This window comes from Vespa crabro, chromosome 2, assembly GCF_910589235.1.
Source record: "Vespa crabro chromosome 2, iyVesCrab1.2, whole genome shotgun sequence".
NCBI classification, from domain to species: Eukaryota; Metazoa; Arthropoda; class Insecta; order Hymenoptera; family Vespidae; genus Vespa; species Vespa crabro.
Genome location: NC_060956.1, coordinates 1277501 through 1302500, shown reverse-complemented (window position 1 = coordinate 1302500; position 25000 = coordinate 1277501). Strand labels below are relative to the sequence as shown.

Sequence of the window (25000 nt, the reverse complement as noted above, 5' to 3'; positions counted from 1 at the left end):
CAACGAACTTTGTGGACACTTTTGTCCAAGGAAAAAGCCAGAGAAAAAAAAAGGTTATAGTGCTGCTATTGGTAGTAACGAAGGTGGTGTTGTTGGTGGTGGTAATAGTGGTGGGTAGTGGTGGTGGTGGTGGTGGTGGTGGTGGTGGTAGATGTGGAGGTGGTCGAAGTGACCCCTATCCCCACTACTCATGCGTACGGACCAAAGGATACTTCCGTATCCTTTTCAATGGGAACGTTGCTGGTATTATTATCGTGGTGTATCGGAAAATGACGACAGTGTCCGAGCGCCGATGAGCCGTTCTGAGTTATCCAAGAATAAGATGACACGTGGAAAATTGAAAGATGAAAATCGAGAGAAAAAGGAAATTTCAAGAAATTGAAGAATAATGTAATTCGTATAATTAAACTCGGAAAATTCGACTCATCGTCGTCGATTGTCGTTCCTGTCAACGCGCAGAATAAAAAAAAAAAAAAAAAAAAAAGAAAAAAAAAGAAAGTTTCGAAAGCTATTATAAAGATCGCTTTGTTTTCTTTTTTTTCTTTTTTTTCCTTTAAGATAAGATAAACACGGAGAAAAAAATAACGTAACTTCTTTGGGTCCAATCCAAGAATAGAAGAAAAACCTTGGTGCCTTCGATTCGTTGAAATCGACGAAGTTACTACGACGAACGATCTATTTGCGGTTTACCAATCTCGATGGTTTCATCGTTCATCCTGCTGCTTAACAAAGTTCCTGGTTACGTAGAGAATCCTCGTTAGACGGCGAAGACGACTATCGTACTTTGATGTGGAACGTAAGAAGTTACAGGAAACGCTTCAAATTTAGTGGAACTTAACTTAAGGTTAAAGCAAGGTAACTCATACAGGATTGTAAATAAAGGACTTCCTTAAACTTTGATACCGTGAACACTGCCAGGTATGTGCTTACGAGAAAATTTTCGAGAGGTAAAAATCATAACGCAATAAAGGTAACACTTTGAAAGACAAAAGTGATAGAATAATAATCGAATAAATATATGTATAAAGGAATAATAAATAAATGAGTAAATAAAAAAGAAAAGGAAGGACGGAAAATTATCGTACCGCGCTTTTTTTTTTTTTTTTTTTTTTCTTTTCTCTTATTGAAGCGAGAGAAGACTCGCAAAATCGGCGAGCGATCGGTCGCGAGATCGGTGATATGTGTCGCGTTGGCTCGTTGAGCCTCGATGTGCTTGATTCAGCGAGCATGAAGCATCCATCGAGGTCAACGGAACTCGAGGTTGCTATGGCACTCTTCGGCATGGTCTGGCTGCTGCGAGTTCGTTCGGAGATGCGTCGTTGTTCAAAGTGCCGACACGAGGAGATGCTCGCCAGCCAGCAACAACATCAACAGCAGCAGCAGCAGCAGCAGCAGCAGCAGCAGCAGCAGCAACAGCAGCAACAGCAACAACAGCATCAACTACAACAACATTCACAGCACCAACATCAACAACAACAGCAACAACAGCAGCAACAACAACAACGTCATCAGCAACGTACGTTGTCGCAGGCAACCAGTCTTATTCATACACCCGATGATGTTCTCACGTCTTCGGCCAATACGCTTTACACCTTGGATACACCAGGTGCTGCTGGTCCAGCTGGCAGCTATTGCGAGGTTCACGGATACGTCCAAGCCAAAGAAGGTATATTATAATATAGTCGTAAATCATAATTTATATAGGTCGATCGAATATTCCAATGATATTCGATATTTGGCCGTATCCAAAATCAATATTAATTGGCAACTATATATCATCACATATTGACAATGTTCATGCGTTTATATCCGTTCTTTGTTACATGCATGAAACAAAATAATAGATCGGAAAATTGAAAAAGTTTTTCCACCGTGGAAAATAAACTTGAAATCACAACGGTGGTGGGTTCGAATGAGTTCGATTTTATCGCATGAAAGACGTCGAAAACCACATCGAACTTCTATCCGAGAAGGAAACGAGCGGTTTACCGACTCGTCGCCGTAGAAATATTCGAGAATAGACGCGACGCTGACCCTTCTCGCTTCGGGTATTCTCGTTAAGTCGAGTAAAGTTCAATTCGTTTCAACTCGAACATTCGCCATTGTCCTCTTCCACTTCCTCTCTTCTACTCGCACTCCTATTAGTTTCAAAATGAGCGACATATTATTCCGATCTCGTAGCTTTTCTACCTAGCCAAAGTACGATTATAATACCCAAAACGTATTCGAGAAAGTTTCGTCTTCTCGAGTTCGTGCAATATGCCGGAATCATATCGCTGAATCAAATCGAACAGATAAAGTAACTACTAGAAGTTTTCGAATTTATGAGAAAGCTCACGAAAGAAAAGATAGATAGTATATATATTTCAATCTTGGTAAGAATGCAAAAATCATTTTGATATTAAGGGGGAAAGAAAAAAAAAAAAAAAAAGAAGGAATGAGAAATGGGGGAGGGGCGGGGGAAAAAGAAGAAGCGGAAAAAAGAGGGAGAAAGAGAAAAAGAAGAAAAAAGTAAAAGAGAAGAAAAAATAAATTCAATCTGAAAATTCATACCGACGATTTGCATTAAATCTTGTTACCCATTCATCTGTTGGATAGCTCTAATAATAAAAGAGGGAATAATAATAAGAAGAAGAAGAAGAAGAAAAAAAAGAAGAAGAAAAAGAAAAGAAAGGAAAAAAGAAAAAGAGAGAGAGAGAGAGAGACGGAATAAAATGGTTCTATTCGAGCGATATAGAAAGAGAAAAATCAAGATTGCGTATGAAGGGCCATGACAAAAATCTTTGTAAAATACGTGTATGATACACAGATAGATACACAATGCGATTAGTTTCAATGTGGTAGTAACGTTAAGCGAAACGTGCGCTGTTGATTCGTTTAGATCTTCTTGATTTGTTCCTTTCACGTGCCAATACTTTTCTAAACTCGAAGTAAAGAATCCACGAAGAATGAGATCCCTTTCTCGAACAGAAATATCAGCTCCTCTAATTCGCATTTTTTTCTTCTTTTTTCTTTCTTTCTTTTTTTCAAAAGAAAATTGTAACTAGAATATTAGAAATTTTTCCCCGATAACATTCTCTTCATCTCTCTTTCGTTTCCTTTCCTTTCGTCTCTCATTTCTTTTCTTCATTTCTCTTTGACGTGATTAAAGGTCAGAAGAAATGAAAACAAAAGAAAAGAAAAGAAAAGAAAAAAAAACAAATTTTCTTTAATTAAATTATAAACACAATGTCGTCGACAAGTTTTCATCGGTTATGTAAAATATATGCAAAAATTTCTTCGATAAATTAATCCATTAAATAGCGCGGAGATAAGATCGGTATATGAAGAAGAATGAAAAGAAAAAGAAATTTATTAAAATTCAAGATTCAAATATATACGCACACATATAAAAGAAGAAAAACAAAAAAAAAAGAAGAAGAAGAAGAAGAAGAAGAAGAAGAAAAAGAAAAAGAAGAAAGAGAGAAGTTTGTCATAGCCGAGACTTTTCCTTCGACGTTTTTCCTTTTGTTTCTTCATTTTTCTCCTTTCAACCTCTTACTCCTCCCCTCTCCTCCCCCGCCCCGCAACTCCATGTCATCTTTTCCAGGCCTTCGTTTCTTCTTCATCCGACAACGAACTCTCCCGAACGAGAACGAACCTCCATGCTGCTCGCTCGACCTAGTTATGAAATAGTTTTCTTGCTCGTGTACTGGTCGACTCCAAAGCTATCAAGAGCGACGCTTTAAAGCTTTAAACCATAAGCTGAAAGCATGATCGTGTTCTGTGCGGTCAAACGTCGACCTTCGTATTGTTTTCAGTTTATCATCCTTCCCTCATCCTTCCTCCTCCCTCAACCCCTACCTCCACCCCCCCCAACCTCTATCCCCAACCACCCATCCAACTAGCCCGTTGAAGCTCGATTTCGTGCCTCGGGCTTTCTCTCGTACGATCTCAAGGGGGAAGTGAATCACGTAGCTAGTTTCGACAAAAACTTATAAACCAATGACATAGATTTCGTCTTATTCTTGATATTAATATTTACTGATAGCATTAAGGAAAAAATTAATTAAGATTAATTGACGATCGATTTGATTGATCCTTTTAATTTTATGTTACACGATTTCTTCTTCTTTCTTTTCTTTTCTTTCTTTTTCTTTTTTCTTTTTTTTTTCTTTTTTTTTTTTTTCTTTTTCAACGCGATCACGATTTTTCTTTTAATTCCAGGCGTTAAATAAACACTGTACATAGATAGAATATATTAAAAAGTGGAAAAGTACGAAGGATAATGTCGAATAAAATGGGAATAGAATTTAATCGTACTGTGCTAAGAGAAAGAGAGAAAGAGAGAGAGAGAGAGAGAGAGAGAGAGAGAGATGGGAGGGAGGAGGGAGAGAGAAAGCACGCATTTACGTTTTGTTAACAATGATTTGTAATTTACAATTTACCATAGTAATTACGTTGTAGGTATTTTGAGAAATTATTTGCGGCCTGTTATGATCGGCAAAAAGTCGTCTCGTTGCGTGCAAGCACGTTCGTATGTAGCTTGTACTAATTAATGATCGAATTTAATTCGCGAGAAGGACGAATAATTTTATCGACTAGGATGACAATGATGATGATGACGACAATGCCGACGATGAACGATGACGATGACGTAAAGCAAAATAAAAATATACTTTACGTGATTGCATGAGTTTCGGTATTTTTCGACGAAAGAAGAAAAAAAGAAAAAAAAAAAAAGAAAAAAAAATAGAAAGTAAAAGAAACAAAAGATAAAGTGAAGAAAGAAGAAAAGAAAAAGAAATAAATAGATGAATAGAACAAGAAGAAAAATGAAATATTCAACAAATGAAATAGAAACATCTGTTGCGTAGGCATTACGTGCTAATAATGAGGATAATTAGAAGAAACGATTCGCAAATGAGTTGCCATCTGTGTTATCTACGTCACATGTTATTGTCTGCAAATTAGTATTCCTTTTGTATTTTCATAGTGTTTCCTATCTCTTTATTTCTCTCTCTCTCTCTCTCTCTCTCTTTTTTTTTTCTTTCACGTATAATATTAATTAGAGGGACTCGTTAACATAACAATCAATTTATCACTTTCATTTAAAGATTTTCCGCTATTTTTATCTTCCACATCTTTTTCTATCTTATGCACTTTCAAAACAGATAATAATATTATTCTACGTTGTATCCATTCATCGTTATCTTGTTCTTCTGTCTTTCATTCCTTTTCCTTTCTTTTCTATTCTTTTCTTTTTTCTTTTTTTTTTTTCTTTTTTCTTTTTAAATAATCTTTTGCAAAGCAGAACAAGCATTATTGGAAAAGGAAAGAAATAAATACAAATAAGAAACAAAATAAAAAAAAAAAAAAAAAAAAAAAAGAAAAAAAAGAAAAGAAAAGAAAAAAAAGGAAAAGAAGAGAACGAACCTCAAAGCTTCATCCGATTTTAATTTAGATTCGTACCATGGACCGAACTTTTCCAACTACTTGGATACACGGTAAGGTACATGTAAATAAGTATGTACGTATATACATTTGTACATATGTACACTCTCTTTTTTTGTATCTCAGATTCTCTCTTATATACGTAAAATGTAAATACGTATGTACGTAACATATTTACATATCCGCCATGTTCACGTTGATATCTCGTTGAAATATTTTTCTCCAACAGACATTTCGCGGTCAAAGAAAATAATTAGTTGATTAAACATCGTTAAAGTTTCAAAGTTTCATGATATATGACATCATGTGTATGTTCATCATTAAAAAAGAAAAAAAAAAAAAAAAGAAATGAATAAAAATAAATAAAAAAAAAAAAAAAAAGAATAAACAACGACAACCATATGCAATTGGATTGAATGCAAGATCTTGAAGCTTCTTATAATAGTATTCGTCGGATACTTCTGCAAATGCATATATAAATATATTTATATTTTTTTTCCTTTTTTTCTTTTTTTCTTCTTTTTTTTTTCTCTTTTTTTTTTCTTTTTTTTATTTATTTTTATACCCAAACTCGTCGGCGCAATATTTCTTGGGACGAACAAAACGATTTCGTGTATTACAGCTGACATAAAAATTCTTACCGACGTACATTTCTTTTTAGCGTTTCAGAATTTTACGCGTTTTTGTTAGCACAAAAATTCTCCCGCGAGTAAGCGAGAACGAGCTTTTTCGTTTTGAACGTCTTACGCACGAGCGATCACCCCATGTTCAGGCAGAACTTTCTGCCCCGATTCCCGAGATTGGCTGAAGGGTACTTTGGAAATACGAACTTTCCGAGTACATTAAGCACGCAATGGCCATTACTTGGATCTGGTTATGAAAAAAAAAAAAAAAAAAAAAAAAGAAAAAAAAGAAGAGAGAGAAAGAGAACGAAAAAGAAAAAAGAAAAAAAAAGTGGAAGAAGAAAAGAAAAGAAAAGAGAAGGGGAGAAGAAAGAAGGGAAAAAGAATTCTTTCGAAAGCCACTTTTTTCTTTCATAGGCATAATTTTTTGCTCCGCTTAACGCGGATTTTCACATGGTGTCCCCTTTATATTATTATTATATCACGACGAAATTTCACATTGTGCTCGCTCATATAACATAATGGAAATTTTACTTTCGTATTTTTTCTGTCTTCTTCTTCTTTTTTTTTTCTTTGTTTTTCTTTTTTTCTTTTTTTTTTTTGCTTTTTTATCTAATTTTGAGCTTGAGAAGAAAAGAAAAGTTAAAAGCAAATTTTGACTTCAGATCTCGTTGAAATCATTATTACGATGAGATTCATTGAAATTTACATATACCACGTATCTACGCATATAGGTACACATATTAATAATCTGTACTTAGGTGTTTTTTAAATTCACTCACGTTCGTGATATCGCATTAATTTCGTTGTGACTACGAATAAATTCATTCTCTTTATTCCGTATTGTTCTACCTACGTAATGCGACACGTACATTCGGTAATTAACTCTAATGAAGATTCAGGACTTTTAAGAGCCGCAGAATATTCTGATATTCAACGATAGCCGCAACGAAACGTGCTGGTAAGCGTAATTCGCGTACCAAAAATTATTCGGCTTTTAATCTTCTTTCATTAAGAATATGCTTTTTCCTTTTTCTTTTTATTTCTTTTCCTTTCCATTTTCTATTTTCTTTCTTTTTTTCTTATTTATCCGAGAAAGAATATCGTACATATCAAATGATTAAACCTGTAATACTGTATCTACGATTGTACATGAACTTTAAATAGTCAGAAGAAAAGAAATTAATAAAAGAGAAATGCGAGAATAAGAGATACAAAAAGAAAAAAGAAGAAAAAGAAAGAGGGAAGGAAAGAGACGAAAAGAAAAGAAAAGAGAGAAACAACAAAAAAAAAAATAAAATAAAATAATATCATTCAATCTTCTGTAAGTGAATTTAATATTCCATCCTCCCCTCCTCTCTACCTTATCTCGGTCGTGCCATTTCACGGATTTTCAATGCGAAATTGTAAAGCGAAATAGACGGTCTCTCAGACCTTCCTTCTACTAGACGAGCTTCTCTTTGTCGAGTTTCGTCGATGTTCTCAACAAAGAAAACCGAACCTGTTGAAACGTATTGACCCCGTTGTCCTTTCTCTCGTCACAACACTTTTCTCCATTTCACCGCAAATAAGCGATCTTTGTGGGAACGCGAAAAGTATTATGCATGATCGCTCAAAAGCTCTTTTCCTCTTTTGTCCGGCACCAGATAGGACGAAAGCTCCTATGGCACCTCTCTCTCTCTCTCTCTCTCTCTCTCTCTCTTTTTAGCTGACGTGATTACGTTTTCGAGATACGACAACGAACTGGCGGATTTTGTGCGCGCGCTTGCGTTCAAATAACATTGTACCAAAGGTACTAAGTTCCATCAATGGCTTTGTCAACTTTTCTCAGGTCCTATGAAATATTTTTCTTTTTCCCTTTTTCCCTTTTCTCCGCCCCCCTCCCTTCTCTTTCTCTTTCTTCTTTTTTTTTTTTCTTTTTAATCCACCCTTCGTCGTTAAAAACATCCACCAAAAAGAGATAAGCATTAAGATCGATACTTATTATTTTCTCTCTCTCTCTCTCTCTCTCTTTCTCTTTCAATTTTGAAGGTAGTTTGAAGCGAGGATCTATTTTCGGTGAAAAAAAATTTTTCGATTGACGGACTAAGTGGTTTTATATAGATTAACTCGCTTTCCTTTCCTAACACGACAAAGAGTCAATTCTCAAGAAGAACAAACGGAAGAGATGGTAGTGGAGTTCGAGGATACTTTTGGATTTAGACCTTCTCCTATGGATTGATTCCTTTGGAAAAGTCGATGAGAACCACTTTTCTTATCCGTCCGAAGGGACGATCCTTCTACTCGAACAAAACTACGAGCAGAGATCGAAAAGTTTCGAGAATTTCAGGCCTCCTTCGTGAATTTCTTTCGTGAACCGAAGAAGAAATCAGCAAGGGAGGAAGTAAAGCTCAAGAAAGCCTATAGAAAAGTTTACGAAAATCGAAGGAAATCGTCGAAGTAAAATGTTCCCTTGGTTAATGAGTTCGAAGTTTTCTTCTTTTTTTTTTCTTTTTTTTTCTTTTTTTTCTTTTTCTTTTTTTCCTTTTTTGCCATTTCGTTTTGTACGTTTTTCTTTTCTTTTCTTTTTCTCTTTTCTTTTTCTTTTTTTTTCTTTTTTTTACATTATGATCGTAAATCGACGAGGATACATTGAGCCGGATGTTCAAATATTTCGTTAAATAATCACTTTACGATACACACTCAGCGTAACTCATCTCTTTTCTGTGAGGCCGTGGTGGAATGGGAGGTGCTCGAGCGCAACAATAAAGAAAATGGGATGCCATTTAACAGAAGTGCAGTGGTCGTTTATAAAAACATTCCTGTTATCCCCGTTGCAGCAATGAGAAAATAAGAGAATGGTTGTTACCGCTATTAGAGATCGATATATTTTGTAAATAAAAAAGAAAACAAAGTAAAAAAAAAATATATATATATATATATGTATCTATAATGAAATATTAATGGGAGTGATAAGAAGTATTAATAAAAAGATGATCATCGTATTTTTATGGAATAAATCGAAGATTTATCTAGGAAGGTAAAGAGAAAAAAAAGGACACATGCAAAAAGAAAAAGAACACACACACACACACACACAAACGAAAAAAGAAACCAAGATAAACAAACGAGAGAAACGTTCGTAAGCCACGTCCGATCCATTATCGCATTTTAAGGTAATGCCCGATACCGCACGCATCTCTTCTACTTTTTGAAACGAATCCTGAGTAGATACATACTACATAGAAGAGCATTAGTGAGATTACTCAACTTGCTTTTTCCCCATCCTCGTGATTCTCTTTCTTTCTTCGACTTCGATGGCTCTAAAATGAAAAATACGACTTGCGTCGTATCTATAAGCTCGTAGACGATTTTTCGTCCTCGAGACCATAAGTTTGGATTCATACGTCCATTATTTTAACTGAAAACATAATTCGTAAGATTTAACAATGACCAATACGTTCCTGTTATCTTACTCGTAATTTCTATCCGTAATACACGAAACTGATAACTTATTTCACGATAATAACTTATAATAACAAAGAGAATATAATTTATTTAATAAATTAATCATAGAACATAATTATTTTGTAATAATCATATGTTTTTCCTTTTTATCTTTTTTTTATTTTTTTTTATTTTTTTTTTTTTTTGAATAATATACTTTTCAACAGTATTATCTATCGATCGAAATAAAATTATTTTATCGCGTTATTACAGCATTATGGAATTTTAAATTATTAAACAATAAAATAAAAAAAAATATATATATATATATATATATACAGATAATTCATAAGTCATAAGAATTGGAATTAATTTGTAATGTGTTAAAATGAAGAGAATTCACGATAGGAGGGTTTTTCTTTTCTGTGATATCACGCGAAAAGGAATTCCAACTTTTCTAGTAGTTTCAATGCGCATACGTTGGAACATCAAAAGATCTGATGATACTAGGGCGCAAAACGGTGTTGGGTATTACTTGAAAAATTAAAAGGGACCCGGTGAACATCGGCCAGATTACTCGAGGCTTCGAGCGTGTGTCCACGCTCTCTCTCTCTCTCTCTCTCTCTCTCTCTCGTTCTTTTTTTCTCTCTCTCTCTCTCTTTCTCTTTCTCTCTATCTTCCTACGCTATTACCATTTCAGTAGCAACAGTAGAAATACTAGTAGTAGTAGTAGAAGTAATAGTAGTAGTAGTAGTAGTAGTAGTAGTAGTAGTAGTAGTAGTAGTAGCAGTGAACCATCTACAGTCTACACAATCAGCATCGCTACTCTAACGAATTTCTGTACATGCGCTGAAGCACAAGCTCTATACCTTTTGCCGTTGATTGCAATTCGCGATGCAGTGCACGTTGCTCGTTCAATTACATCATCTTGCATTCGATTGGGTATTGAACACGATGGGTAATGCACCTGCCGTTATTATTATCCATCAGGTTCGCCCCTCGGATTGGTCGTACTCATCGTTCTACTCCTACTCTCGTTTACATCGTTATACTTTCTTCTTATATTTGCTTCTATTTTTTTTCCTCTCTCTTTCTTCGCTTTCTTTTTTTTTTTTTCTTTCTTTCTTTCACTTTTGTGCTTTGCCTCTATCAATCGACAAAGATTTCTAATAATTAATCTATCATGTTCAAGGAGCATTCATTATGATCGTACAATTTATTTTTGCATTTTTATTCTCTCCATAGGTTTCGAGAGGAGAAAGAGAAAAAAAAAAAACAAAAAGAAAAAAGAAAGATACGTAAAAGTAATGGATTTATGAATAACGAAGAAATAAAAGAGGAAAAATGAGAGTGTTGTGTGTGTGTGAGAGAGAGAGAGAGAGAGAGAGAGATAGGAGGAATGAACGAAAATGAATTGATCTGAAATATCGTGAAAAGAAGGTAAACGAGTTTTCTCACTTTCATACTTTTTTTTTCTCCTTATTCCCACCTTCCCCCCTTTACTACGAGTTTGTAAAGAATACCCATGGGAATGATAAAACCACCCTAAGAAACTCGTATCTTACTTCCAATCGGTTGTGTCACGAGTGACCCGAGACAATGATTTACCGTCTTTGTTATCGCCAAATGTGCTGCACGTGATATTAGCAGCAGGTTGATGATCCTCTTATTGTGTGTCAGCTTGGAAAGATAAACAACAAAAAAAGAAAAAAAAAAAAGAAAAAAAAAGGAAAGAGAAAAAAACGGAACACATCGTTCATAGGGGATCCCTCTCTTATGAACTTCGCACCCTCTTATCTCTTTCCTCTTTCTTGATACATACATAAATATAGAACGTCGTTATAGTATTGCGATAGAAACTTTGTTATAATCTGAAAAGATGATAGGAAAAAGCGATGGGGTAGGGGGAGAAAAGAGATGGGGGAAGGGAAAACACGAAATCGTTTTCTGCGGTCGTCGAACAACTTCACCACTGAAATTATTGCATCGTTAAAGTACACACTCACGGTATCTCTTCTTTCCCTTCCTCGCGTTCTATTTTTACTACACGTAAAATTTCTATCGAAATCGCAAAGCGTATCGAATCGAAACGAATCGAATCGAATCGAATCGATATTTTCTCCCTTCCCTCTTTACTCACTCATAAAAATGTTACCATCTTCGTGTTATTAATCATTGAATCTATTCTATCGTAACACGCTTGTCCATGTTATTTGTTTATGTAAATACGTATCTATGGGTATATTTGTTTATAATTAGAAAAAAAAAAAGAAAGGAAAAAAATTAGCATCGATCGTTATTTAAAGAATATCGAAGTAGTAGAGAGCATCGTTGGTGTTTTGATTTAATGAAAAATAAATTAATTGTATAACGTTAATGTTATCGGAAATCAGCAAAGAATAGATGAAATATTTGATTAAATTAAAAACATGAAATATCTTTAATTCAGATATTTACTTACGCGTTTCAAGAATAAATATATTCGTCTTTCGATAGTAAAAATCGATTGCGAATATCTATCTAACCTTAGTATATCTTGTCGGTGTGAAAGGTCATCCGATAATAAATATACGAAAGCTCTGATAAATCGTTCCTTTAACGGATTCGAGATATACAACGAGCACGATGGTCTGAGTCTTTCCATTTATCTTGTCCCGCATGTTACGTCGACTACTAGATTTGATCATTTTCTGTGATAGTTTTTGCCGATGACATCTGGATCTCGATTTTAAGAATATATATACGTAAACTGAAGATCGATCATTATCTCGCATCATTACGATTATCGAGAAAGAAAAAAAGAAAGTAAGTAAGAAGAAAATAAAAATGAATGTAAATGTAAAAAAGTACGTAGATCGTGATGTCAAATAAATTTTTATTTATGCTTTTCGATTTTTAATATCTTTCTATTTCTACAATTTTTATATTTTTTTTTATTTTTTAACATACTTAATTTGCCGATTAAATTTTATGGAAATGGTTGTACCCAATGACACGTCGATAAAAACTAGTTATGTTCGTTTTTCCTTGAGAGTGACGTTCTTGATAAAGGTGGCAATCCTTTTAGGATGCCGGTCACGTTTATCGGATTATACGAGCGGTTTGGTGAACGCGAAAAGGAAAAGAAAAAGAAACAAAAAAAGAAAAAAGAGGAATAATAATAATAATAATAATAATAATAATAATAATAATAATGAAATAAAATCCTTTTATAGCTGAACGAGACAAAGGAAAAGGAGGAAAGAAATAAGGAATCTATTTTCTGATGTTAATAAGCGCACGTTTAATTAACACACATTTAATTAAGGAATTCCCTTCTGCAATCGAGATGCATAGCACGCGTCTTATTACCTTCCATCGAGATTATCAAAATTAGATACCGAAATAAGTATATGCATGTATATGTACCGTATGTATGTACGATCTTCTAGAAATTAATTTCTTAAATTTAATATAAAATCGTTCCATAAAAACATTTTAATAACAGAATAATAAGAAGAGTAACTGTCCTATGGTAACTAGCTGAAATGATTTTCTCAATAAAGCCAGTTGGTTTTTCTTTTTTCTTTCTTTTCTCTTTCTTTTTTTTCTTTTTCTTTCTTTTTTCTATTTCACCAAAGATGTCGCTTTATGGAGATTTTTAAATCAATCGAGTTGAACATTTCCATAAAACGAAATAGATAATCGTAAAGTGGACGTGAATGTTGACGAAAGTTGTCAAAAGCAATTTTCTTGCTGCGACACGACAACGACAACGACAACGACGACGAACGTACAAAGCCCATGGTGAATTTTAATTCCACCGATTTACAGGTAAAAGCATCGATTAAAATTTTATGCGATTACGTTACCAAACTCAATCGATCGTTTAACGTCGCCGAACGATTTAATGACCCTATACCTGATAACATCGATCATATAAAGGTTATAACCTTCCCTGATTCGTTAACGAACAAACATGCTTACTCGAGTGAATTTTAACGCCATCCTTCCTCCTACATTATTATTATTATCAGTCGATCTTAACGTTCGGCATATGCATTTTAAGTGTCTCATATAGATAGATAGTTAAGTAGAGCTTTACCTTCATCGTCGTCATAATCGTTGTTTTCGTCGTTGGACTTGCAGAGTTGCATAGTTTCTGCGCAAATAGCGTAATTATTATTACGCCTTCAAATTTGCTAAATAATTAACGAGAATAGAAAGAGTAAGAGACCGAGTAAAAGTTATATAAACATTTCGCATTTTAATTTTTAATCTTTTATATAGCGAGAGAGAGAGAGAGAGAGAGAGAGAGAGAGAGAGAGAGAGAGAGAGAGAGAGAGAGAGAGAGAAAGAAAAAGAGAGAGATAGAGAGAAAGAAAGAGAGAGAACATGATACTCTATTTCCATCGTTTTTTGGATTGAAATTGTGTGCGCATCGTATTCGACGTTGTCGTTATATTTTTAATGTCGACTTATCATCCGACTGCAGAACGTAATTAAAATTATTTCGACGGATTTTGTTTACATCGTAACTGTATCATACGTTCTAGGAGAAAGAAAGTTAATTAAAATAGAGAGAGCAGTTGCTCTCTCTCTCTATATATATCTTTATCTCTCTCACTCTCTCTCTTTCTTGACATTGGTCGACAGAAAGAGAAAGAGAGAGAGAGAGAGAGAGAGAGAGAGAAATAAATAGAGATGGAAATAAATAAAATAATTTGATACAAAGCGAACGAGCTGCATAGTTCCAACGAGAGAACTGTTTGCCGATAACGCTTCTAATATGAAGGTAACTAAGCTGTTACGAGTTTCGCGCGAACTTCGATATACGGGCATATCGATTAGTATTCTCTGAAAGTCTTAACCTCACGAATAAGCTTCTACAAGAGGTAATGAGAGACAGAGAGAGAGAGAGAGAAAGAGAGAGAGAGAGAGAGAGAGAAAGATAGAACCTAAACTTCGTCTCAATTGCCTTCGAGGGGAATTTCCTTCTCTACTTAAAATGTACCCACCTAATCTAATCGAAAAGGGACAAGAGACTTGTCATTACTCGTATCGTTAGATTTCCTATTCTACAGTGATAATTATTAGAATCAAAGATCTCGAGTTTAATGAAAAAGATATATATATATTATTATTATTATTATTATTATTATTATTATTATTATTATATAATATAGAGTGTAACTGAAAGATATATATTATATAATATATAATATAATAACTGAACGACCTGTACAAACTTTGAAAATAAGTTCTAGGGATCTAAACAAGTATAAAATATCCTATGAACGCGTGGTCGAGAACGTTTGCCACCGGAGTTACGACGATTTCGAAGTTTTCCTTGCAATAGTTGGAGAAATTATCAGGTCAAATTGTCTAAGAGTTACTATAACTATGTTTCATTTCTTTTCTTTTGCTCTTTTTTTTTCTTTTTTTTTTTTTTTCTTTCTTTTCTTCTCCTTTTCTGCATAAAGAACGCAGGTCGAAAGAAAGTTTAGGATATCTCGAGGGATTGAGAAAGGAAAAGAGAAAAAGAAAAAGAAAAAAAGAGGAAAAGAAAGAACAGAAAAATGTAAAAAGAATCTAGGCGATTATAAACGTAATAATTTTCTCAACCATTGCATAATAATTATCCGAATAATGTATATGATATAAAATTATATTAATATATAATATATCTACATATAATACATCACACTAATCTACATATAATACATCACACACACACACACACATGTATATATATATATATATATAAATACAATATTATCTGTAATAATCATGTGATCTATAAGTCTTAACAATTATCATTTAAAATAGAAATCATACGTCGAAGTTCATAGGGAAATTTATTGAATTGTAAAAGCTTTTAGGAAATTTAAAAAGTGACTTCTTCTTCTTCTTCTTCTTCTTCTTCGTATACCATAAGAACTCGTGCATAAGAAATATAGTTTCATTGTTCAGCCATCGGTTACGTTCTTACGTACGAAGTTACATGGAATATATTAAAAGCTCGCTTACAACCAACGCCCAAACGTACGCCCATTCCCTCTTCCTATTCCCTTCTCGTCTTATCCCGATTCCTTGCGCCTAACTCGAAAGTTTCGCGCCAACCGGGCCCGTCTTCTGGCGTTCGTTCAAAAAATACCTACCTCCTTGTTCTTTCGCATCAACGAACATGGAATATAACGCCCGACGTAATATAACATCATAGTAATACCTTTCCCTTTACTTTTATCGTTTATCGATAAACTTTACTACGTGAAATTTTTTTTTTCTTTCGATCTTGCTTACAAACCACAATTTCTCTCTCTCTCTCTCTCTCTCTCTCTTTATTTATCTTTCTTCATCGTACGTACTTTTCGTTTCTTTGGGGAAAAAAACAAAAAACAAAACAAAAAACATTTCTTGTTTGTATGCATTTCCAAAGTTCGAAGAAGAAGAGAATCACAAGCATCGATCGATGTCGATTATCGGTACGCGTAACTTTGTTATCACCTATCGGTCGTTACTTTATCCGTGTGTTGCTATGATACCACCACCCCTCTTGCCTCCTTTCCCCTCTTCAACATTCTACGGCTTTGCTCCCGTTCTCCCATTTCTACACACTATTTCGCTTGGTAGGCAATTCTCTCCCAACTAATTACAAATCTAATTAAGGCTTACTTGATATGGCAATGCTGTACCACGACAAAGAGTTTATTACGAGATCATTGTAAATAATAACTCGATCGAAGGAACAAATATATAGAACGTATTAGCAGGATTTAATGTATAAATGCAGATTTTAAATATAAATCTGTGACTGGTTTAAAATTCGAATTTTAATGGATTCGAGGGAGAAACGAAAAAGGGAAAAAATGTTTATTTACTTTTCTACGATTAAGATTTTGTCTCGAATTGGGAAATATCTATAACACGATCGGGAATCTTGATAATCGGAGAACGATAAACGTTTCTCGATGAAGGATGGAAATTCATTCGGAATAATTAGGCTCATCCGACGATGCAAGGAACGCATTAAGTCTTTTGGCATGATTTCAAGCGAGTATCAAGAGTACGGCGACGGTCTTTTCTGCTTCTCCGTTGACTTCGTCGATTTGCCAAGATGGCTAATTGCCGGAGGAGGAAGTTGTGAAAGATGGTAACAGCGGAAACTAGAAGAGATGGAAAAGCAAGAGAGAGAAAGAGAGAGAGAAATAGAGTGGATCTAGTCTTCCACTTGAAGCTCCTCTTCGCGCTTCGTAAGCGATTGCGGTCTCGACGTGCTGCAAATACCAGTAAAATTGAACGTTTAAAGTAACTTACGAGTTTCGAAGGTACGGTATCGATGTGCGTACGTGCAAGGATTTCGATCCTAGAAATGACGAAATAGTTTGCCGTACCAGTCAGCATTTGTTCTTTTTTTTTTCCCCTTCATCTTTCTCCTTTTTCCCTGTATTTTCTCTTTTCCTTTTCTTTCCCTTTTTATTATTATTATTTTAAAAGAAAGTTAAAGCGCATTATTTTGAAACAAAAGTAAAGTGCGACTATATCCTCTTGGGAAAAAAAGAAATGATAAAAAATTTGTATAAACTGAGAAATTATCTAAATACATAAGTAAAAGGCGCATGACTTTAACGATTTATTTATGTTTATAAATTACAATGAAAATTAAATCCGATTGAAAGATTCTCCTTATCAATGATTTATACGTTCGAACGAAGGATTTATAAAAAATTGGAAAAATTTAATAGAAATGAGATAGGAGATTGTATCTTTTCGAATCGTTAAAAAAAAAAAAAAAAAAAAAAAAAGAAAAAGTATTGGACATATCCGCGATACAAAAAGAATACTTTTAAGAGATTTAGTCGGATATTTGGTATAATTCCTTTAATTCCTCGGATCGTCGAGTCTTTTAACAGAATCGTAACGTTGCTTTTGACGATCCCTGATGACTACCACCACCCCATCTACTCCAATGCTCTGGTACTTGCTCGTTCCATTTTATTGGTCGTTTCGTTACAAGGTAGAACCGTTGCTCGAAGAAACGGAAGTCTTTTAAAAAGATTCCCTACCCGAGAGTTGAAGAGGTTAGAGAAGGATAGTGGATGGGGAGGAATGTCGAGACAAAGTTATTTACAGGAATGGCGTATCTTTCGCGAACAGCTCGTCGAGTCGGCGTTAACGAGCTTTGGTTTATCGCCGACGGCCTCCTAGCACGACACTGTCACCGTCATCTTCACGATCTTCCTTCAGTCCCTCTTTACGTGTTGTTGTTGCTCGTGCGACTTTATACAAACTAAAAGGTCATTCCTCTCTTCTACAAACTCTTCCCCCTCTCTCTCTCTCTTATATTTATAAGAAGCTACTAAGATCACTAGATTCTTGTTTACAAGACTGCCGACATATTTCACGTGTATTTGTATATTTATTATTTGTTATTTATATATTTGTATATTATGTATGTATGTATATATATATATATACATAAACAAATAAATAAATAAACGTATATATATATATATACATTTTTATAAAATATAATAATCTATAACTAAATAATAATCTACATATTTTTTTTTCCAAATGATCTTGAACATTTATATTCTTGATAGATTGAGTAACGAGAAGGAAGAAAAAGAAAAAAAAGAAAAAAAAATAAAAAGGGAAAAAAAAACAAAAAGAAAGAAAGAATTAGAAATTAACAATTCTTATAAATGTTTTTTCAAATCGTAACAAAACGTTGTACAAATCAACATAGTAACCATCGTGGTTAAAATCCTGCAAACATGAAACGCGAATTTAATCCTCTTCTTGAATTAACATTTGCCTTCCTTTTATTGATTCGATCAATTAATACGGATTACGAATGAATCCGTTATTAACGTCACGTGTCTTGTTTGCGCTGGCGCAACTGTTTGTTCGTAGATTTCAAGTATAATTATTCGGACGATTAGTATTCGTAGGATGGAACACGTACGCATTTCGTACGCGTGCACCTCCCCCCCCCCCTCCACCCCGCCACCCTTCTATGTAATTTCCATCAATTACGCCTCGATGCTAGCTCACAGGGATGGATTTAAAGGGAAGAATACCCCTAACGAATAATTATTGATCGATTTTCATTGAAAATATATATATATATATATATATATATATATATATATATGTGTTATATATAAATTATATTCATATCTACACATACACACATATATATACATACGTATATCTATAGAAATATATATATATATATATATATACATATATCTGTAGAAATATATATATATATATATATATATATATATATATATGCATATCTATAGTAGGTGACGAGAGGTGCAGCACTAATTGCAATTAGCGCGTCGTAACAAAGTCGATGAACGGATGTAGCCGCCAAACTTAATAAAGTGACCGCCATTAGTTATGTCTGAAAGTATGCCCGTATTACGTTCGCGTCAAAAGTACGTCGTCGTTACTGTCGCACGATCTCTATAATAATTTTATACGATTAAAACGTTCCTATCTTGGTATATTCATATATATATATATATTTTTTTTTTTTTTTTTTTTTTCATATAATAATAAAATATTCTCTTTCACACGGCTCGCGAATATGAAAGAGATTATGAAAGATATAACCTTAGACATTTTGTACTCGAGACTTTTGCTTGATTCGCTCGCTCGTCCACATATCTTACTTTTCATTCAACCAAATTCCCATCACACCACCTTTTTCGTTACTACGCTGTTAAAAAAAAAAAAGAGATAGAGAGAGAGAGAGAGAGAGGCAGAGGTTGAAAAAAGGGGGAAAAGAGGAAAAAGAAAAAAAAAAGAAAGTGGAGATTTTCTACGCGTGAATGCGTTCACGAACATATAAAAGTTCTTCTATTTCGAGTGAGGCTCGAATGAACCGTGAAAAAAAAAAGAGAGAGGGATATTAGCGAAATAGTACGTTGAAAAATACGGTCTCCCGTTCTGTTTCCATGTATAATTTTATGAGGTCGGGGCCAACGAAAACTCACTGAATGCACGAAGCTTATATAATTTGGCCGACGACTCGACAAAAAAAGAAAAAGAAAGAGAGAGAGAGAGAGAGAGAGAGAAAGAGAGAAAGAGAGATAGTAGAGTTACTGAGATAGAATTTATCCGTTCACGTTACCAAACGTTCTTTCCTGTATCCACGCATTTTTAATGCACATATATGTATTTCGTGTTACATAACGAAGCTGAACAAGATTCTTGCTATTTCACGCTATAACGAAAATATATACATTTGATAGAGAGAAATAGAAAGAAATAAACAGAAAATAATTTTCTATTGTTAAAAATCTTACCGAGAAAAAATTGTTGAAAGATTATTACGATACGTTTGTTATTTATTCATTTTATTCTAATAATAACGTTAATTCATATTAAATAATCAGTTATTATTATAATTATTATCCATCACATTAACGTTTATCTTAACACCAAAGCTAAAAGTCTAAGAGCAATAGCAAAGTCTTCGTTGCATTACGTTTTGAAATTCTACTTTGAACTATAGTTCCCAAGTGCATCGCTTATTAGCCACTCTCGCGTGAGCAATTTCCGAAGCTAATATCCCGGCTACGTCGTTCACTTGCAACACACGTTTTCGGTCTGGTAACGAGCCACCTGCAATTAGACCGCGTTAATTACACTCCAGCATCACGACAACATAGACTGCGCGACGTCAAGTAAAAAAGAAAAGAGAAACGAAACGATAAAAAAAAAAAAAAAAAAAAAAAAAGAAAAAAAAAAAGAAAAAAAAAACAGAAAAAAAAGCAGAAAAAGAAAAAAAGAAAGAAGATAAATATATTTGTAATTCTAATCGACAGATTTAAAATTCTGTTAAATGACATACATATTAATTTAATATATCAAAACTAAACAAATCAACGAATATCTTGTTACAAATCGAATAAACACTATTGTAATTATCACGTGAAAGACATAATTTTCGTTAAAAATACACTTTAATTAACTCCGCCAACGAAGTTTATACTATGAATATGCTTAACGTTACATGTTTACGTTTTCTATCAAAGCAGGTCTAACAATGTTTTGGTTACGCTCTTACTCGAACGTACTCGTATCCGGATATATACATAATATTACAGTCGTGCTTGTGAGCTCTTCGTGAAAAGGTGACAAGAAGAGAAGAGTTACTCGAATCGATCTTATGTATGTATGTATGTATGTATATATGTATGTATGTATGTATGTTATATACACATTGCCATCGACAGAGAAACAATAAGATTTATTATTCTATTCTCTCGTGTATGTTGTTCAAGCAAAACTATGTGTTAACACGTAATAAATTATTTTAACGATCTAACATTTATAAAGAAAACGAAAGATTTTTATACAATTTCTATATATATATATATGTATGTATATAGATATATATGGATGTATAGATTTATTATCGATCTTTTACGGAAAATGTTTATCGGACAAGATTAAAGATTTATTCTGACGAAGATTGACGTTAGATTCAAGTGTCTTGTTATCTACGAGAGACTCCTCTTTGCGACAACGTAAGGACATACTAGCATGGACGAAGGAATTACAGTCTCCGTCGAAGTGGATGACCTACCTTGGAAACGTCACCGGTAATAAATTTCCGCTGTGTGACGGGACATTGAATCGTGTGCTGGTACCTGGATTACCAAGACACGATTCACGATGTCTACCACATTGGAAAAAAAGTGAGTTGTAGTGGAAAATGTTTCGGTGAACCGCTGAAAATTACGCTACCAGTTAAGATTTCCTTTCGTCGCATTTAAACGGGATGAAACATTTATTTCCTCTTGTATTAATTGTGAAAAAAGAAATTGATTTATTGACACGAATCGATATTAATCTTGATCTTCTTAATGATAATCAAGATTTAATTACAACTTAATTTTTAATTAATAAATATTTTTCCATTCTTCCTTTTTCTTGGTCCTTTTGTTTTTTCTTTTTTTCTTCTTTTTTTTTTTTTGTTTTTTGTTATTTTGTCTTTATTTTCACGATAAAAATACATCGTAAAAATGAAATGAACGTTCTCACTTATATTTCAGTAAAATCCTTCAAATTATCATACAGAAGATTGAAATATCTTTAAGTATATTGATTTCCATTTGGAAGAATTGTCATTCTTTTTGCTTTTGACGGATATCCAAAAGATAATATTTTTCCTTTCGCTTGCTGTTGCAGATATTCAAGAGTTTTATGAGCTGACGTTACTCGACGAATCGAAATCGGTGCAGCAGAAAACGGCAGAGACGAACCGCATCGCTGCCAAATGGGAAGCAAGCGACGGCCCAATCACGCCTACCTTCGCCCAAAATGACGTGAGTCGAGTTACATGTATCTCGATATTTCATATCTCACACATATATATATATACACATACACACACACACACACACACACATACATTGTCTCTCTTTTTCTTTTCTGTCTTTATTTTTTCCCGGATGGACATGCATTGTGTCAACCCACTTCTTGCCTAATAAATATTGAAAACCTTTCGGACGTTTATTCTACTCATATAGTTTAACCAAAAATGAAAAAAGAGAGTAAAAGAGAGAGAGAGAGAGAGAGAGAGAGAGAGAGAGAGAGAGAATTATATTTTAGCTTTACCTTCATACGTCTCGCTACAATAAATTATAAATACTAATGCTCGTAATTACAAACAAAATTCTTTTATAATAAATAAGGATTAAAAAGAGCATCTTTAATCGTTGTTAATAATTCTACTTTTTATTTATTTATTCATTAATTTATTTTCACTCTTTTCTTTTTTCTTCCTCAGTTTATCGATCGAACGAATTAAAGCTGAAAGAATGATTTGGAAAAGAGCAAAAGCTTTTTTCGTTCATTAATTATACAATTTTTTTTCTCTCTGATCACCCGATTAACGATTTCATAGGAAGAATAGATGTTGGTAAACAACGTCCCACTCTGCCCTCCTCCCCTCCCTCGTTCCTCGTTAACGTTATCGATTTAAAAAGTACCAACGCGAAGAATGGAATTTTTAATCCGTCGTTTTAAATCGTTCGGGCGAACACAAGTGACGTTCCTTCTTTTCTCTTTGCTTTTTTTGCTTTTTTTTCTTTTTTTTTTTTTTTTTTACCAGTCAACCAACCAACCAACCAACCAGTCAGCCAACCAACCAACCAACCAACCAACCAACTAGGTATGCAGGTAGTTAGGCAAGCAAGCAAGCAAGCAGGCAGGTTCGACGAGAGGCAGCACGCAATTACCGGCAGTTATTGTGATCCACGATTCGATTGGCTTGAGGGTATCGCGCGAGTTTGATCAATCGACGAATTCAAGTCGGGATTTTAATTGCTAATTGCATCCCACCGCTCTACCCCTTTCGCGTCATTACCCTTCTTTCGTTTCGATTCGTGTGACAAACATCAAAACCCCAGTTCGTATTCGAACTGACACGATTCGAAAACTTTCTCCGCGATTATTATTCATTATTTACGAGAAGAGAAAGGAAGAGAGAGAGAAAGGAAGAGAGAGAGAGAGAGAGAGAGAGAGAGAGAGAAACACATATGGATTTCATATCGTTCGTAAATGATAAATACAATGCCATCGACAAACAAAAGAGTATTTGTCGATATTTCGATAAAACGCATCACGAGTATACAGATTAATGGAATTCGATCGATATTCTCTTTTGCTATTTGCTTTTTTTATTTTGACCTTTTTTTTTAACTTTTCCTTTTTTCTCTTTTTTTATTCTTTTTCATTTTCATTTGCCATTGTAACTATATAAATATGGAAAACCATTGTCGTAAAATCATCCCCTTCCTTTTTAACTTTTATTTATTTTACTTTTCGTCATTTACGCTTTATATTAAAAAAAAAAAAAAAAAAAAAAAAAAAAGAAGAGAGAGAGAGAAAGGAAAAGAAAAAAGAAACTCGAACGATTGAAAATAATAAAAAATTATGAGGATATAATACATTATTTTCATTTGATTTGTACGTATGTACGTACATATACACACATACACATATATATATATATATATAATATATATGAATATATATAAAAATTCGTGTTCCACATATCGTCTGCGTTGGAACATGAATATACTCGTTGAATAGGACGTGTAATTTAGTCGACTATCGTGAATTATGAAGAAGCGATTCCATGAGTTAATAGATTCTATGTGTTCTACTATATATATATATATATATATATATATATATATATATATATATATATATATATATGTCTCTGTAGATATCTGAACGTTATATCGTCGTACATACACACATACACACACATATGGATAAATACAGTCAGTTGGTGGTACGAGTGGTCGAACCGATATTAACCGCGTATATTCGAGCTCTGATTGGATATCGGCAATCCCTTCGATGATCGATGAACCACGACGTATCAAGAAAAATCATAATACATATAAAATACATTGACGATATTCACGATAATTCACAAGCTATGGTATTAGGATATATGTAAGTAAGCACTTATGTAAATTTTTGTGGGGAATGCTTATTTCAAAAAAAAAAAAAAAGAAAAGAAAAAAAAAATATATATATATATACGTATACGTATACGTATTTAATATTCATATAAATTTTGTTAATGGCGAATGAATCATGGTAAGTATAAAATGCAAGCTAAATTTACATTAAAGCCACTAGCAAAATCTCGATCTCGAAATCGCTTTTAGGCCACTTTAAAGGTATATTCAAAAGAGGGAAAAGGATAGATAGATGAATCGAGAGAGAAAGAGAGAGAGAGAGAGAGAGAGAGAGAGAGAGAGAAATATGATAGTTGAGGCACTTTCGACGTACATAAGCGAACGAGCCGGAGGTGCGATATTCTGCTGTTTGTTTTCCATTACTTTGGAGAAAAGCGGGCTGCGGGCCCGTCGGTGGTAGAGAATGTGCACCACAATGATAAGAGCCGATGTACTTGCTGTAATGGAAAATTCTCCCTCCTTAGTTGCCCTCTTCACATTCGTCTCTTTACTGCCTGGCTCTCCTTCACCCATTGTAAATACGAACCTTTGGTAAATACGAACTCGTGCCTCTCTTTCTCTCTCTCACTTTCCATCGATCTGTCTGAAAAGCTTTCCGATTTCCCATGAGACGTTAAAATCGATATAGGATTCTCGTCTTCCGTTCTTTCTCTCTTTATCTCATTCTCTCTCTCTCTCTCTCTCTCTCTCTTTCTTTTTTTTTTACATAGATCGAAACGAAACGAAGGAAGCTAGGATTAAAGTGTCGGTACTCGTGGATGCTGCGATTCGATGACTGAGGATAATAAGAGTGGCTGTAACGGATGGAAGTTGGAGTTCTTTCGGTACCGATTACTTTTCCTGTCTTTTCCGGTGTCGATTTTCACCGTGGAGTTCCCTCTTTTTTTCCTTCTCCATTTATTTCCTACGATCTCATATATCTTTTAACAGCTCGTCTTCATTCTTTTAAACGTTATTCGTGTAATGTGACGTCAAAGTAACGTAGATATTAACGCATATAGAGCTAACGTA

At 34.0% G+C, this 25000-nt stretch overlaps 2 protein-coding genes across 15 annotated transcripts in view; both read left to right on the top strand.

Moving 5' to 3' along the window:
• LOC124421612 overlaps positions 1–130 on the top strand; it is a 271374-nt gene extending 271244 nt beyond the window's left edge. The window contains exon 4 of the mRNA XM_046956987.1: positions 1–130. This exon is cut by the window's left edge and continues 241 nt beyond it. The gene's annotated coding sequence lies outside the window, so the exon portion shown is untranslated.
• Positions 131–1037: 907 nt separating this feature from the next.
• Positions 1038–25000, top strand: part of LOC124421600 (disks large homolog 4) — a 266482-nt gene continuing 242519 nt past the window's right edge. For all 14 annotated transcript variants that reach the window (XR_006941703.1, XM_046956970.1, XM_046956969.1 and 11 more), the window contains exons 1-2: positions 1038–1666; positions 21678–21814. Coding sequence is in view for 13 of the 14 variants with exons in the window: in XM_046956970.1 (XP_046812926.1) it covers positions 1180–1666; positions 21678–21814 (624 nt within the window). In the remaining variant the exon portion in view is untranslated. The remainder of the gene's footprint in view (positions 1667–21677; positions 21815–25000) is intronic.